The sequence below is a fragment of the Pseudonaja textilis genome, chromosome 9 (assembly GCF_049901715.1).
Source record: "Pseudonaja textilis isolate UNSWEBS1 chromosome 9, rPseTex1.2, whole genome shotgun sequence".
Classification (NCBI taxonomy): domain Eukaryota; kingdom Metazoa; phylum Chordata; class Lepidosauria; order Squamata; family Elapidae; genus Pseudonaja; species Pseudonaja textilis.
Genome location: NC_141998.1, coordinates 19,171,499 through 19,186,988, shown reverse-complemented (window position 1 = coordinate 19,186,988; position 15,490 = coordinate 19,171,499). Strand labels below are relative to the sequence as shown.

Genomic DNA, 15,490 nt, shown 5'->3' with positions numbered 1-15,490 from the left:
AAGATTCGCATTCTTTTCTTCTAATCCCTAACATGGGTAACAGAGAACCAGAAAACAAGAGGGAAAGAAGTGTCAGAAAGAAAGAATAAGTGGCCCAACCTAGTATTGGCTCTAATATTCCTACAGCCACCTGTAGCATAAAATGCATCCCCTAACAAATTACTGCTGCGGGAATGTGGACCTCATTTTTAACAGATTAACAGAGTTGGAAGGGACCTTGTAGGTCATCCAGTCCAACCCCGGGCAGAAGACCTTACACCATTTCTGACAGATGGCAGTCCAGTCTCTTCTTGAAAGCTTCCAGGGATGAAGCTCCCACAACTTCCGAGGGCAACTTCTGTTCCATAGGTTGATAGTTCTCACTGTCAGAAAGTTTTTCCTTATTTCCAGGTTGAATCTCTCCTTGTTCAGTTTCCATCCATTATTCCTTGTCTGGCCTTCAGTTTAGAAAATAGCTTGACCCCTTCCTCCTCTCTGTGCCAGTCCCTCAAATATAGGAACCCTGCTATCCTGTCTCCCCTGGTCCTTCTCTTCACTAGACTAGCCATGCCCAGTTCCTGCAACCGTTCGTCGTGTGTTTTGGCCTCCAGTCCCCTAATCATCTTGGTTGCTCTTACCTGCATTCTTCCTAGAGTCTCAAAATCTTTTCCAGAGATTGTCTACTCCTGCTTGCATCCAGATCAAGTGCTGAAGAACCTTCTTGGATGAGAAGCGAAAGGTCTTCCAAGAAAAACTAGGAAGTCCAGTTGTCTCTAGAAAAAAGCACCTTTGGGACCACCACGACCTGTATGACTGAGAATCTCCATGGACATCCAGATCAGGAGCTAACCGAAGTGTGCTACTCCTTCTTCGTTTCTATCTGCCTGGCCTTCTCGGCAAAATTGTTCTGCTCAGCTTGTGCGACCAAGAGAAGCAGCCTCCCCATTTTGATGAAAACCAAATCAAAAGGGGGAAAGTGTCCATAGTCCAACTGCTAAAGTCAACGACAGCTAGTCCTTGACTTACAACAGTTCGTTCAGTGACATCCGAACTGTGATGACCCAGGGCGTGGCACAAAGGCAGCACAGTCAGAAAATCAATAAGAGTCTCTTTATTATCTCCAACTTGCCCCCAATGTCCAGGTTACCTTCTGGCTGGAGAAAAACTCTCCCAGGAATAGCCTTTGACTGCAGAGAATTAAGTCCAAAACATGGTCAACACAAACTGTAACTTTAAGTCCAATCAAGCCAAATTGAAGTAATTAGTTTGGCAGGACAGGAGCAAGAATTCCAGACTTGAAAGCACGGCAATCTAAGCATATACACAAAATTGTCTGCTACAACATCTTGCCTGTCAACGACTTCTTCAGCTTCAATCAGATTAATACATGGCAAACAACTGATACAAACTCAAGGTAAACCTCTCCAAACTCAATTGCAGAAAATACGACTTCAGCAACAGAGTGGTCAGTGCCTGGAACGCCCTATCCCACTCTGTTGTTACAGCCTCAACCCCTCACAGTTTCAACCTCAAACTGTCTACTGTGGACCTCACCCCATTCTTCAGAGGTCCTTAAAGGGGGCGTGCACAAGTGCACCAGCGTGTCTATCGTCCCTGTCTTACTGTCCCCCATTTATCTGTATTTACTTCCTTTGCTCTTGTTTATGTTCATACTTAAACTTGTTATCTTGTACATGTTTGACAAAGAAACAAAAATAAATAAAATAAAAATTGTGACTATAAATTGAGGAATATCTGTACCTACAGGTAGTTGTTTACTTCTTTAAAAGAAAGTTCATTTACTACGCAGGCTTGACTGATTCATGCCATCCTTATGGACTCTAAGGCCGCTCCTTAGACAGGCTTGTCAACATTGTGGTGCTGAACTCCTTCCTGCACACCAGGAGTTGGCAAGTTGCTTCCGCTTATTTCACACTGAACACGGCCCCTTGTCCAGAATGATAGAAATTGTAGTTGCAAACATCTCTGGAAAAAACTAGACACAAGGACAGTTTTTTCCAGGATGCCATCACTCTGCTAAAGAAATATTTCTCTCAACACTGTCCAACTTTTTACAAAGTCTGCATTACTATTACTATTAACCTTCTCATCACTCCTTATCACCCATCCCCTCCCACTTGTGACTGTATGACTGTAACTTTGTCGCTTGTATCCTAACGATTTATATTGACTGTTTCCTAGTATGATTTGATTGCTTCTTGTACCCTATGACTATCATTAAGTGTTGCACCTGATGATTCTTGACTCTTGACAAATGTAACTTTTCTTTTATGTACACTTAGAGCATTTGCACCAAGACAAATTCCTTGTGTGCCCAATCACCCTTGGACAATAAAGAATTCTATTCTCTTCTGTTCTGTCCTGTCCTGTTTTGTTCTAATTTCTATTCTATTCTATTCTATTCTATTCTATTCTATTCTATTCTATTCTATTCTATTCTATTCTATTCTATTCTATTCCATTCCATTCCATTCCATTCCATTCCATTCCATTCTTATTCTATTCTAACATCCATTCTGGTCTGCACAGTAACTACAGCAAATAAGGCTTTACCACAGAGCACTTAGGACAAATACAGGTAGTCCTTGACTTACGATCAAATTCTAAGCCCGACATTTTTGTTGCTAGGTAAAAACATAGGCCTAGGTGAATTTTTTTTGCCCCATTTTACGACCTTTCTTGCTATTGTTGTTAAGTGAAATTGCTGTGGTTATTCAATTAGTAACACAGTTGTTGAGCGAATCTGGTTTTTCTCATGGGCGTTGCCCATCAGAAGGTCACAAAAGGGGATCACTGGAGCTTGGGAGGCTGCAACTGTCATAGACATGAGTCAGCTCCCATGCGTCTGAATTTGGCTCCCGCGACCATGGGGAGGCTACGATGGTCGTAAATGTGAAAAACGGCTATGAGTCGCTTTTTTCAGTGCCTTCGTTTTAACCTCGAAGGGCCACTAAGGGAAGAGTTATAAGTCAAGAGCTACCGACATATGTCAGAATTCACTATTACTGCTTCTAGCATGTACAATACTGCAACCCTCTCCATTCTCAGTACCCTCCAGAGCAGGGGTCACCAACCTTTTGGACCTCAGGGACTCATAATTTTAAATCCCGCGGACCAATAATCCTGCCCGGCGAGGGCGGTGCTGTGTTTAGCACATTGCACCACCCACAAATTTACACATTACACACATGCCACCCGCTATGGCAAAGATTTCCAACCCCACCATGGGCCGGTCCCATATTCCAGAGCTGCAGGAGTCACAAGACTGGCCCTTTGGTTGTCCCGGAGCAGCTGCTCCTTCACCCGGGTGCACCGGCCTGTCATGGACTGGAGGAGCAGCTGCTCTGGGGTGACCAAAGGGCCAGTCCTGTGACTCCTGCAGCTCTGGAATATGGGACCGACTTTCCTACCAATGTCAGCAATCCACCCCGGGGTGGATTTCCCTCCCCTGCCATTGGTCTTACCTTCCAGTTCCAGCTTGCATGGCTGTACTCAAGGTAAGGTTTGCGCTCGGCCGAAGGGTGGGGGCCAGCGGGTGGGCAGGCCATGTGGGTGGCGCGCCTTGTGTTCCCACACAGCCTGGATTAATTGCTTGGGGGGGAAAAATTCTCTGCGGACCACCAAAATTTTCTCGTGGACCATCAGTGGTCCATGGTCCACCAGTTGGCGACCACTGCTCCAGAGAGATCCAGAATCTCAACAATGGCTTTAGGCTAATTACCCACACTGAGAATACAGTAAGGACTTCAGTATACAAGACCTCCTTGTATTTAGCCCCATGAAGAGGATTTATTATTGAGAAAGTATTTAGCATGGTAGTAATAAGATGAGCTGCAAAAAGAATGCATTAAGTCAGAAAGGGTTTTAGCCACTTGGTGCATCTCATATTTATTTAATCTTTAAAAGGAAGCCACTCAGTTCCTCCATTCCAGCTGTTATTAGTTTGACATTAAAATGTACCTTACAACAATCCTGCCCATAATTTTCTCCTTCCACGTAGCCAAAAAAAAAAAAAAAAAGAACTCGATGCACTTAAGAAACAAGTAAATTAATTTCTGAACCTTAACAACAAAAAGCAACCTCATAATCGCTAAAAGCCTTATGGTAAAGAATGTTATACATTTTACGTTTTTTTGCGAAAGGACTTTTAAAAGATAACGGATCAGGCTGAAGTCAGTATTGTGTGAAACTTTTAAGAGCGCAAAGCAAAGACTTTGGCAAAGGACTCAGCAAGTATTTTCTGATAAGTTTTGTAAAATGACACATATCAAGGAATTTTTAAACTTATTCTAGATGTGTGCTTAAGTCCAGTACAGCTGGCTGAAGGAACAAGAAAAGATGCCCAATTTTGCAAGATGTTTCACCTTGCAAAAATACTCAACAACTTCAAAAGCATAATTTCCCTTCTTATTTCTATTTGGAGACTTTCAATTGTGGGCGAAAAAAAGCAAACATTGCTGCTAACCATAACGACTTGCAAAATTGAGCAACGGATAATTTTTTTGCTCTCAACCAAATTAGTTTTAACAGAGAGGTCAACCCAAGATGAAGCTAGCATTAAAAAATGGCCCCGCTGCCAAATCCAACATACCGTACTTTTTTCCAACCCTCTGGGAAGGTAACCAGGATGGATAAACCCTAGCAGATCTTTCCCCCTAGGAATTGAATCTCAAGGACTAATTACTTGACCTTGCTGTTAAGGAAATTGCACAGTAGCCCATGCCTGCATGAATAACAATGTGTATCTCAGATGTGGCAAGACAAAGGCAAACAATATATAGCTCAGCCAGCAGTAAGATGCACTGGAAGAGGAAGCTTAGCAACCTGGAGAACAATACAAGTTTTGAGCCCAAAATGTATGTTACTAAATTTTGTTAGGTGAAAATTTATGTTGCTCACATTTGTTAGGTGAATCTGGCTTCTCTGTTGGACTTTGTTTGTCAAAAGATCTATTAGAAGACCCTGGGACATTGCAACCGTCATAAATATGAGTCAGTTGCCAAGCAACTGAATTTTGATCATGTGACCATGAGAATGTGGCAACAGTCGTTAAGTGTGAAAACGGTCGCAAGTACCATTTTTGTCTGCACCATTGTAACTTACATGAATGAATGAATGAATGAATGAATTCTTTATTGGCCAAGTGTGACTGGACACACAAGGAATTTGTCTTGGTGCAAATGCTCTCAGTGTACATAAAAGGAAAAAATACATTCATCAAGAGTCAAGAATCATCAGGTACAACACTTAATAATAGTCATAGGGTACAATAAGCAATCAAATCATATGAGGAAACAGTCTATAGAATAGAATAGAATAGAATAGAATAGAATAGAATAGAATAGAATAGAATAGAATAGAATAGAATAGAAAATATGGAATGGAATGGAATGGAATGGAATAGAATAGAATAGAATAGAATAGAATAGAATAGAATAGAATAGAATAGAATAGAATAGAATAGAAAATATGGAATGGAATGGAATGGAATGGAATAGAATAGAATAGAATAGAATAGAATAGAATAGAATAGAATAGAATAGAATTCTTTATTGGCCAAGTATGATTGGGCACACAAGGAATTTGACCTAGTGCAAGTGTACATAAAAGAAAAGATACATTCATCAAGAGCCAAGAATCATAAGGTTCAACACTTAATAATTGTCATAGGGTACAACAAGCAATCAAATCATATTAGGAAACAGTCAATATAGAGCATAAGGATGCAAGCGACAAAGTTACAATCATACAGTCACAAGTGGGAAGGGATGGGCGATAGGAACAATGAGAAGATTAATAGTAATAGTAATGCAGTAAATAGCTAGGCAGTGTTGAGGGAATTATTTGTTTAACACAGCGATGGCATTCGGGGAAAAACTGTCCTTGTGTCTAGTTGTTCTGGTGTACAGTGCTCTATAGTGTTGTATTGACGGTAGGAGTTGAAACAGTTTATGTCCAGGATGTGAAGGGTCTGTAAATAACTTTGAATGATCACTAAACGAACTGATGTAAGTCAAGGACTAGCTGTATATTGGGCACTATGGCTGGAAGCTAGCACTATAAGGGACATATTTGCTATTTCAAACGTGAAAGGCCTTGGAGTCCAGCACCGTTAGGGCTTCTGGTTTCTTGTTTCTGAATGTGCTTTGCCTTCGTTCCTTTAATATTTAAGAGTAGCTATACATACATTTCAATAAATAAACAAAAAGCTGAATATACTATTTATGACTGAGAAAAAACACAGTTGGAAAAGTACACCAAACATGATTTCTGGAATTCTTCTCATCCCTTCTACCAATAGTGACCACAAGGAGAACCGGTACAATCTTCTGTGTAACAAGGAAACATGGTGTATGTATGTTGTGTATCAGTTTTTCCTTTCCCTGGTCTTGAATCTGTGTGTGCACACAGAACCACCGAGTGAGCTGTATAAATTCCACTTTATAACCATAGCATTTACCCTTATATACCGTCCCATAGCTCTTTACAGCACCCTCTGGGAGGTTTAACAATCTGGGTCTTCATTTTACTGACCTCGGAAGGATGGGAAAGTGAGTCAACCTTGAGCTGGTCAGGATTGAACTCCTGGTTGTGGGCAGAATTTGCCTGCAATACTGCATTCGAACCACTGCTCCAAGACTCCTTGTGGCACAATAAGAAATGGTGGGCTTAGAACAAAAGGGCTGGCAGCATTATCAGCTGGAACCACCTATCAAACTAAATTGCGAGAATCCTGTCCAGGATATCTCCAGCCAGACCTCATTCATTTTCAAAATGAATTGTGTTTTTGTTGTTTTTCCCTGACACATCTAATAAAAATAGATGAATTCAGCCTGAGGAAGTACTGGAAAAGAGGTGTGTGTGAGTGTGTGTGTGTTTATTAGCAAGATCTGTCTCCAAAAAAAAGGAGATATTTATAAATCAAGAATATGGATGCATTTATAAATCGAGGAAATGGTTAAGAAGCCTTACCTGCTGTGTCTCTGCATCTTGCTGAACATACGTGACTTGAGACGGGTCTGTAAAAAGAGTCTTAAAAAATAAGTTAAAAAGGATTAAAATAATTTCAATATTCTTTGGTTATTGGAAGTTTGTTAAAAAAAAATATCACTGCTGAGGGACTGATATCAGATTAATGCCTAATTTATTTCTATTTTTTGATAATGCCAAATAAATTTGCCACTATAGTAAACTGCTAATATTCTATACATTTATATGAAAATACATTTTGTTTCAGCATCTAAACCACAACTGAGTTTTCAAAAGCGTGAGATAACGTTAAGACAACAGCTTTCATCTAGAAAGTACTAACGTATCTTTCAAAGCCTAGCTATGAATATTTGACATTTAAGACTGAAAGCAATCACTTCAAAATTTGAAAAGAAACACCTGCATGGTGATTTAGCACCGGAATATAAAATGACGTTATGTTGCCAAAATGAATTGGTTTGAAAAAATAAGCCATTCCACACAAACTGATGTTTCATGAATAGCACATAATGGATTCAATTTTTTTTTAAGTGGTAAAAGTTGTTAGATTTGTACAGTCTTTTCATACAAGGGCATTCTCTAAAAGCGTATTATGATAGCTTTCTCTGAAAGTCAGTTTGTCAACCATTCCATTATTGTACAAACCCATTGGTATGTTCTATAGCAGGGCTTTCCAAACTTGGCAAATTTAAGACTTGTGTGGACTTCAACTCCCAGAATTCCCCAGCCAGCCTTTGGGAATTCTGGGAGTTGAAATCCACAAGTCTTAAAAATTACCAAGTTTGGAGATCCCTGTCCTACAGTAATGCATTTCCCAGTTCATAGGAGTCAACTGAAAACCCTAACACGGCTGTCTTATATCCTATGTAAATAGGGGAAGAGAGGGCATAGGTTGGTGGTGAAACAGCCACTTGGAATGAAAGACCTGGCCTCACTTAGAAAGAATTTGCAGCAGAAATCCGGGAAAGCACAGAGCAGACACTACTACATTCAGAAAATGCTGACTTACAAACTCATCTGAACTACCCTTCAATGCAGAACGTTGAGTTAAATAAGTAATTCAATGTGTCCTTTGGTCAATTCCATAAACAATTAAACATGGATGTTGGATTTTAATCAGTATTAAGCCAGCCAATCCAACTACTCGGTTTACGATAGCTAGCTTCTTCCTGTTCTCTCCATAAATCTGTATCATTAAGAATATGACCCCCATCGCACACGAAGCTTGCCTAGAGGATACATAGCAATCCAAGACAAAAGGACATCTAAAAGCCACAATTTTAAATCAATTTAAATCAATAGATTTAAAATTTACCGAATGTAAGCTAACACAATTAGAAACAACCATGCTTTGGTGAACTAATGAGTTGTCCCAATTTGAAGCACCACTAATGACTCAGAAAACAGCATGTTAAGAACCTTTGTCTGCTGTAGTGCAGTGATGGCTAAAATTATTTTTTCCTACAGTTTCACCAAAGCAAAATGGATAAGCTGCCTATTCCATAGCCACTGGAGGTTTTTGTTTACAACCTCTTTGCTGTTATTTGGAGTCAACAGAGGAAGGATTACGCACAGCTAAGAGCCCTTAGGATTCAGAAAGCTGTGTAGGTAGCTGGCCCTCATCCTAAAATGACATTATTTCTCTCAGCAGGCACGAATAAGCAGAAACACAGGTGGAGGGGGAGATTACTTGCCTGAGTGGCTTCCACAGGATGGATGTAAACTAACGTATGCTCTGAAGTGTCTACAGAGGTGTAAGAGGTGCCATCAGCTGCATAGACCACTTGCTGGGAAGGGCGATCTTGGTCATCACTGTACACAATCTGCGCCACTGTTCCATTGTCAGGGACAAAGTGGACCTGGAAGGGTTTGGAAAGGAAGAAAACATTTGTAAGAAGAGAGAGAGATAGAGAGACAGAGACAGGGAGAGAGGGAGAGAGAGGAGAGACAAAGAAGGAGAGGAGAGAGAGGGAGAGAGTATGGGGGAGAGAGGGGAACAGAGAAGGAGTGAGGGAGGGAGAGAGACAGAAGGAGAGAGAAGAGGGAGGGGGTGAAAGAGAGAGAGAGAGAGAGAGAAGAGGGAGGGAAGGGAGAGGGGGAAGAGAGGGAGGGGGAGAGAGAGGGAGAAGGAGGGGAAGAAAGAGAGGGAGAGAGGAGAAAGAGGGAAGGAGGAAGGAGAGAGAAGGAGAGAGAAGGAAGGAGGGAGAGAGAGAGAGAGAAGAGGCAGTTTGGTGCAGTAGTTAAGTTGCTGGCCTAGAAACCAGTAGACTGTTAGTTCTAGTCCCACCTCAGGCACAAAAGCCAGCTGGGTGACCAATTACCAGGAGATGGTGAGTTCTAGTCCCATTTTAAGCATGAAAGGCAGTTAGGTGACTTTGGGCCAATCACTCTCTCTCAGCCCAACTCACCTTACGTGGTTGTTGTTATGGGAAAAGATACGAGGAGGAAGGAATAATACAAAGTAATACAGGCAGGATAAAAAGTCAAATAAATAATATGTGAAAGTGTACAGGACATAGTTGTTACAACAGTCTATCCAAGATAGACAGAAAAATAGGGCAAACATAATCCAATGCCTTTGAATGGGACAGTCCAACCTACAGAATTCCCTTTGAAGAAACCAGAGCAGGGGTCCAGTCCAAAACCCAGTTAATCAGAATACTTGGTGGAAGCAATTGATTTCCTCCGCAACTGGATTTACCTGTCTTATTTTTTATTAGTTTCAAAAATGATGTATGATTCCAAAATACAGAGGGTACTTGGCATATTTTAATACATTTGTTCCCTGTTCTGTAATGGTTTGAAAAAGAATGGACCAAAGAACTATATGAAGTATACAAAAATTTCAAATGTTTATAAATACTGCATATCAGTCAAAGTCATAAAATCTACAACAGCACTCTGGTAGGTCTAATTTATTGAAACGGGAAGCTCTTACATGCTTTTCTCCTGCAAAGAAAAATCCAACAGCTGCACGAGGTTTTTCTCCAAAAATTCTTCACAAAGAAAATGTCAGGATGCAACTGCCACATGGGGCAGTCATCAGCTGTTTCTGATCTTTTCTAGCTAAGCTGAAAAGTTGTCCTGATTCAATTACAGTAATCAAAGCCCTTTCTTGGGGAAATTTGCATATTAGGAAATTTCGCAGCATCGAGTGAAGCTTTGAATCAATTGTTGAGCTACGAAAAAAAATCTGTGAAATGAAAATCCATCTCCCAACTCCCTTCCCGCCCCCCAAAAATCAATTTAAAATACATGTTAAACTAGTTCAGAAAAACCCGATTCATAGACTTATGCAGGTTAAGACATGTGGGAAGCTACGCACACCTCTAGAAGAATGAAATATTTTGAGGAATATTAAAAAGGCAGAATATTATATCTCTCTATGGGAACTGGAGAAACATGTTTTTTTAGAGGCAGGAAGCAGGCTCACTCTTAATAGCCCTCCCCCCAAAAAAGAATCAGGTGTTTTGTGCCCATTTAGAAAAACTGGGCCAGCCTATCTACAAAACAAAAGACCTTCAGCTCCAGGGTGATGGGATTAAGAAGAACAGCACAGGATTCTTCAGGACATAATAGGATTAACCCACTACCATTTAGCAGAAGACACAGAGATCGCTACATTGCACGATCTCCTAAGGGCATTTCAGACATTGCATGAGGCCCTAGAGCAGTCCAAACTTCAACCAAACTTAACTCAGATAAACACCTAGGATTTGTACTTTGCCTATAGAGCCAGCAATGACCCTTACATAACCCCTACATGGCCCCATGGGAGTCCGACAATAGCCAATAGAATATATGTTCTTGCACAGGAATAGGAAGCTCAAGTGCAAAGCCCAAGAAACGGTATACCCCACCCCCACTCTCAACTCCATGTGGTCAGCTGCCCAGAACCCATGTAGTTCTGCTTCATCACTAAACCCTCTTTCCAGTCAGCCTCCATGTTTCCAGTGTCTTCCTCCCGTCTTGCAACTGAACCAAATGGATATTTTTTTTCCCACAGAAGGAAAGAATTCTATAATCACTTTTGGTCACCTGAGTAGTGTTCTGGTCCTGCTCAACTGATTCAGACCACACTTGAGCAGTTTCCGCTTTCAAATCCATGTCATCTTGGCCATGGGACTCCATTCTGAGGTAGTTCTGAGGTGCAACTAAGCTTGTCTGAAGAGATTCATATGTCTGTTGTACCTTGAGTCAATGCGGTATGATCTGCAACAGAGCAATAATGACAGAAAATGGTCACAGTACAGTACATTTAGCATTCAACACAAAGCTACGATGGTTCCCTCTTACCGAGTACATATAAGGAAGAATCTCCGCAGGATCCAATCTGGGTCACTCACTGGAACCAGAAGTTTACCCTTCCAAGCTTTCGGACTCGTGATGGAGCCCATCCTAAGGGAATTTCACTCTAACAAAGCGTTCGAGAGAAGTTCCCTCAGGATGGGCTCCGGCATAAGTCCAAAAACTCAGAAGGCTAAATTTCTAGTCCCGTTGACTGACCCAGATTGGATCCTGCAACATTATTCTGGAACATGTCAGAGGTGGTATTCAGCAGGTTCTGACCAGTTCTGGAGAATCGGTAGTGGAAATTTTGAGTAGTTTGGAGAACCGGCAAATACCACTTCTGATTGGAGATTTTACAGTATCCTTCCTCTGCCACGCCCACCAAGCCACACCCACAGAACCGGTAGTAAAACAATTTGAACCCCACCACTGGGACACGAATATTCACCTTCATTTGTGGAAAAACCTTGGTCACATGCATAGACACAAATACGAATCGAGCTCATTGAATTAATGCAGAACTTTTGTTTAAGTATTTTTGTTTAGGTATTGGAGATTTAACAGCAGACCAGCTGTTGTAAGGCTGCTGTAAGCGCTGATGCAATGAGAATGAGTGATCAGGGTATTGCCATTTTAAGACTGAGGTTGAGTCAGCAGGGTTATTGCCACTTTAAGAAGCTGTCTATATAAAGGTGGCCACGAGAGGGCATCTCTCTCTCATCTCGTGTTCTATCTCCATTGTAGTTCTCCATGCAGAGTAATGAAGACTGATTGCTTGCCTGGTATGTGCCTAACACGTATATGTACCTATATAGCAGTCTTGTATATAAACCACAGCTAAAAGACAAAGTCCTATGTTGTATTCCTGGGTTGTCTCACAATAGTAGTCACGCTACAAACACTCTGACATCTTTTTTAATAGATGCTATTAAGATCAATAGAAGACAGTAACTGGGCTCATTCCTTCTGCTGGCAAGTTATTTTACTAATTAAGATTTGAAATCTAAATCAATATTGACCAGATTCGAACATCACACTAAATAATAATGTCTGCTTGGTACTGTAATGGTTTACAATATTACTTTGTGTGAATATAAGCTATAACGAATTGAACCCATCCTATATACACAAGTATAATCACATTGTACAGATATTTGTACCTTATAGGTAATCAATCAGAATAGAGCTGGAAGGGACCTTGGAGATCTTCTAGTCCAACCCCCTGCTCAAGTAGGAGACCCTACCTTTCAAGTGACTTTCCAGTCTCTTCTTAAAAACCTCCAGTGATGAAGCACTCACAACTTCTGAAGGCAAACTGTTCCACTGTTAGGAAATTTCTCCTAATTTCCAGATTGGTTCTCTCCTCGATTAATTTCCAAACAATGTTTCTTGTTTTGCCCTCAGATGCTTTGGAGAATAAGTTGACCCTCTCTTCTTTGTGGCAGCCCCTCAAATATTGGAAGACCGCTATCATGTCACCCCTGATCCTTCTCTCCACTAGATGAGCCATACAGAGTTCCTGCAACGGTTCTCTATGCGTTTTAATCTCCAGGCCTTTAATCATCTTAGTTGCTCTTCTCTGCACTTTTTCCAAAGTCTCAACATCTTTTTTGCAATGCATTGACCAAAACTGGATGCAGTATTCCAGGCATGGTCTTTGTAAGGTTTTATAGAGTGGCACTAATACTTTAGATGGTTTTGATTCTATGCCTCTGTTTATACAACCAAGGATCAGGGAAGGACATTATAGGTTTTCATGAGAAATGGCAAAACACAAGAGGACATGATGAGAAATTTTACAAATACTGTTTCATTATGTCACTTGGTCCCTTAAAACAGAAGCGTTTTGAAGCCAAATTGGTGCAGATTTTAGAGAGGAAAAAGTCGATGATGATCAGGACAGATAAGCAATAAAACTGTTTCATAAGATGCTGAAGCATCAACGCTGCATTGAACTACTGCATTTGCTGTGTTTTCTAAAAAAAAAAAAAATCAGAATATATCTGCTCCCTCCCGAGACAGCAGAAACAAGGAATGCAGTGTCTTTTCAAGACCGTTAGTGCTTCTTTCGTCTTTCATAATCCTAGAGTGTGCATGACAGCTACCATCGGCTGAACGTAGCATACCTGCAGCAGTATGCTAGTGTCACTCGGTGTTATGTCAGAGGAAGCACATGGAAGCTGCAATGTGAGTTTGATGTGAGGCCATTAGTCAATTCCTTGACTCTCTGCAGGATCCTTAAGACCAACTCAAGGTAGCCATGTGGGTCTGAGGAAAGCAAGACAGCTTGAAAATATACTGTCATGCCCTTGTTGGAGTCGGACTCTGAGGGAGGGGAGGAACAGCCGACAGGGAGTGGAGGTGTGACTCCAGAAGTTGTGGAGGCTGGGGAAGGGCAGAGGCCGGCTGGGCAGTCAGAGGAAGAATCAGGCCCATCCCCGTTCAATCCTAGGACATGCAGGGAGGAATGGAGAAGGCAACAACTTGGCTTGTGAGAGAGGAAGCGGCCATGATCCCCGTCATTGGTTGCAGCTGGGGAGACTAGTATATAAGAGAGACGGTTAAAACACAGCATTGCCAGAAGCAAAGCGTGTTTTATTTTGGGCTGAAGTTATCTTGGTTGGGGTCCTTCCAACAGACTGTGCCTTGTTATCTCTGTGCAGTTGGTAATTACTTGTGGAATTTCCTTCATTGTAGTTTGTTTTCATTTTTTTTAATTCACCTCTATCTGCTCATTAAGTTCGGACTGTACTGCTTCCTTTTGAAGACTTTTTTTTAATAAGTTTATCTCCAACTGGGAATTATTGAACAGTGGGGCCAAGTGAGAGGTATTAAAGGACATTTATTTACGTTTTGGATTTTGTTACGTTTGTGTTACACTCTGGGTCATCACATATACTATGTCATTAAGAAGGGCTAAAAAGGCAAGCAGGCTGGTGAACGTGAATGCTTCACATCCACGCTGGGGAGAGGAACGCATCTCACACCTGACAGAAGGCACTGTAAACAACCCTCTACAACCCCAGAGAAAGCACACTTTCTTTCCCTTGTGTGGAGAAGCATCTGTTCCAAATTCAATGCCGTCATGCCCTTGAAGCTTTATCCAGCATTTAGAATTTAGAATAGAGATGGAAGGGACCTTGGAGGTCTTCTAGTCCAGCCCCCTGCTCAAGTAGGAGAACCTATATCATCTCAGGCAAGTGACTCTTCTTAAAAACATCCAGTAATGGAGCACCGGCGATTTCTGAAGGCAAGGTTAAGTGTCTTCATTGTTGGAAGTTTATCCTTAATTCCAGGTTGCTTCTCTCTTTGATCAGTTTCCATCCATTGCTTCTTGTCCTGCCTTCAGGTGCTTTGGAGAATAATTTGAGCCCCCTCTTCTTTGTGGCAGCCCCTCAAATACTGGAATATTGCTATCATGTCACCCCTAATTCTTCTTTTCTTTAGACTAGCCAGACCCAAATCCTGCAGCCGTTCTTCACATGTGTTAGTCTCCAGACCTTTGGTCATCTTTAACTGAACTTGGGACACACGTGTCAAAGGCGAAACACCGCAATGCCATGCCTACGTAACTTTATGCCCAATCCTCGCTTTTATGACCTTTGCAGGTCTGTAAAGCGAAGGAGAGCAAAAGCACAGCTGCCGTTTCACTTAGCAACTGCTTTGCTTAACAACCAAGCTGTGGGTTTCAATTATGGTTGCTACAAAAGGATGACCTGTATAGCAAACTGAGTGACACATTTGGGGTAGAATAAGCAACGGAAGTCTGGACTGATCGGTTTTGCAAAAAAAATAAAATAAAATACCATGATTTGGAATACCTCCACTTGCCCCATTAAGTAGAACCATTTATTTTTCTTAATAAGTTTACAATATTCAAAGCACCAGCTCCACATGTGGTTAGCAACCACATCACGAAATAGTTGGGGTGTCCATTGAAACTCCGGGTGCCAAAGAACAGGGACAAAGATTATGGGCCCCCCATAGCAAATGAGTATTTTAATGTTATGTTATCGTGCTGAGGCCAGAATATTTTCTCTCTGGGAGCCAGATGCAGCAACAGCATATTTTATTATAGGCAGAATTCATAGCTGGGATTGCATTGTGGGTTATTGTTTGGCCTTTCAGGTGAGAGTGGTTATAATTGGGTTTAGAGGCAGCTCTACAAATGGCTAACAATAGGTACATCCCACGTTTTATTTAATGATGG

At 41.3% G+C, this 15,490-nt stretch overlaps 2 protein-coding genes across 3 annotated transcripts in view; one reads left to right on the top strand and one right to left on the bottom strand.

Annotated features, from left to right (window-relative positions):
• Positions 1-15,490, top strand: part of ZBTB44 (zinc finger and BTB domain containing 44) — a 366,779-nt gene that overhangs the window by 178,078 nt on the left and 173,211 nt on the right. The window lies entirely within an intron of this gene.
• PRDM10 (PR/SET domain 10) overlaps positions 1-15,490 on the bottom strand; it is a 58,304-nt gene that overhangs the window by 32,003 nt on the left and 10,811 nt on the right. For both annotated transcript variants that reach the window (XM_026709035.2, XM_026709037.2), the window contains exons 2-4: positions 11,029-11,202; positions 8,685-8,849; positions 6,973-7,032 (exon numbers count right to left, since the gene is read on the bottom strand). In XM_026709035.2, the coding sequence (XP_026564820.1) occupies positions 6,973-7,032; positions 8,685-8,849; positions 11,029-11,121 (318 nt within the window). In that variant the 5' untranslated portion in view covers positions 11,122-11,202. The remainder of the gene's footprint in view (positions 1-6,972; positions 7,033-8,684; positions 8,850-11,028; positions 11,203-15,490) is intronic.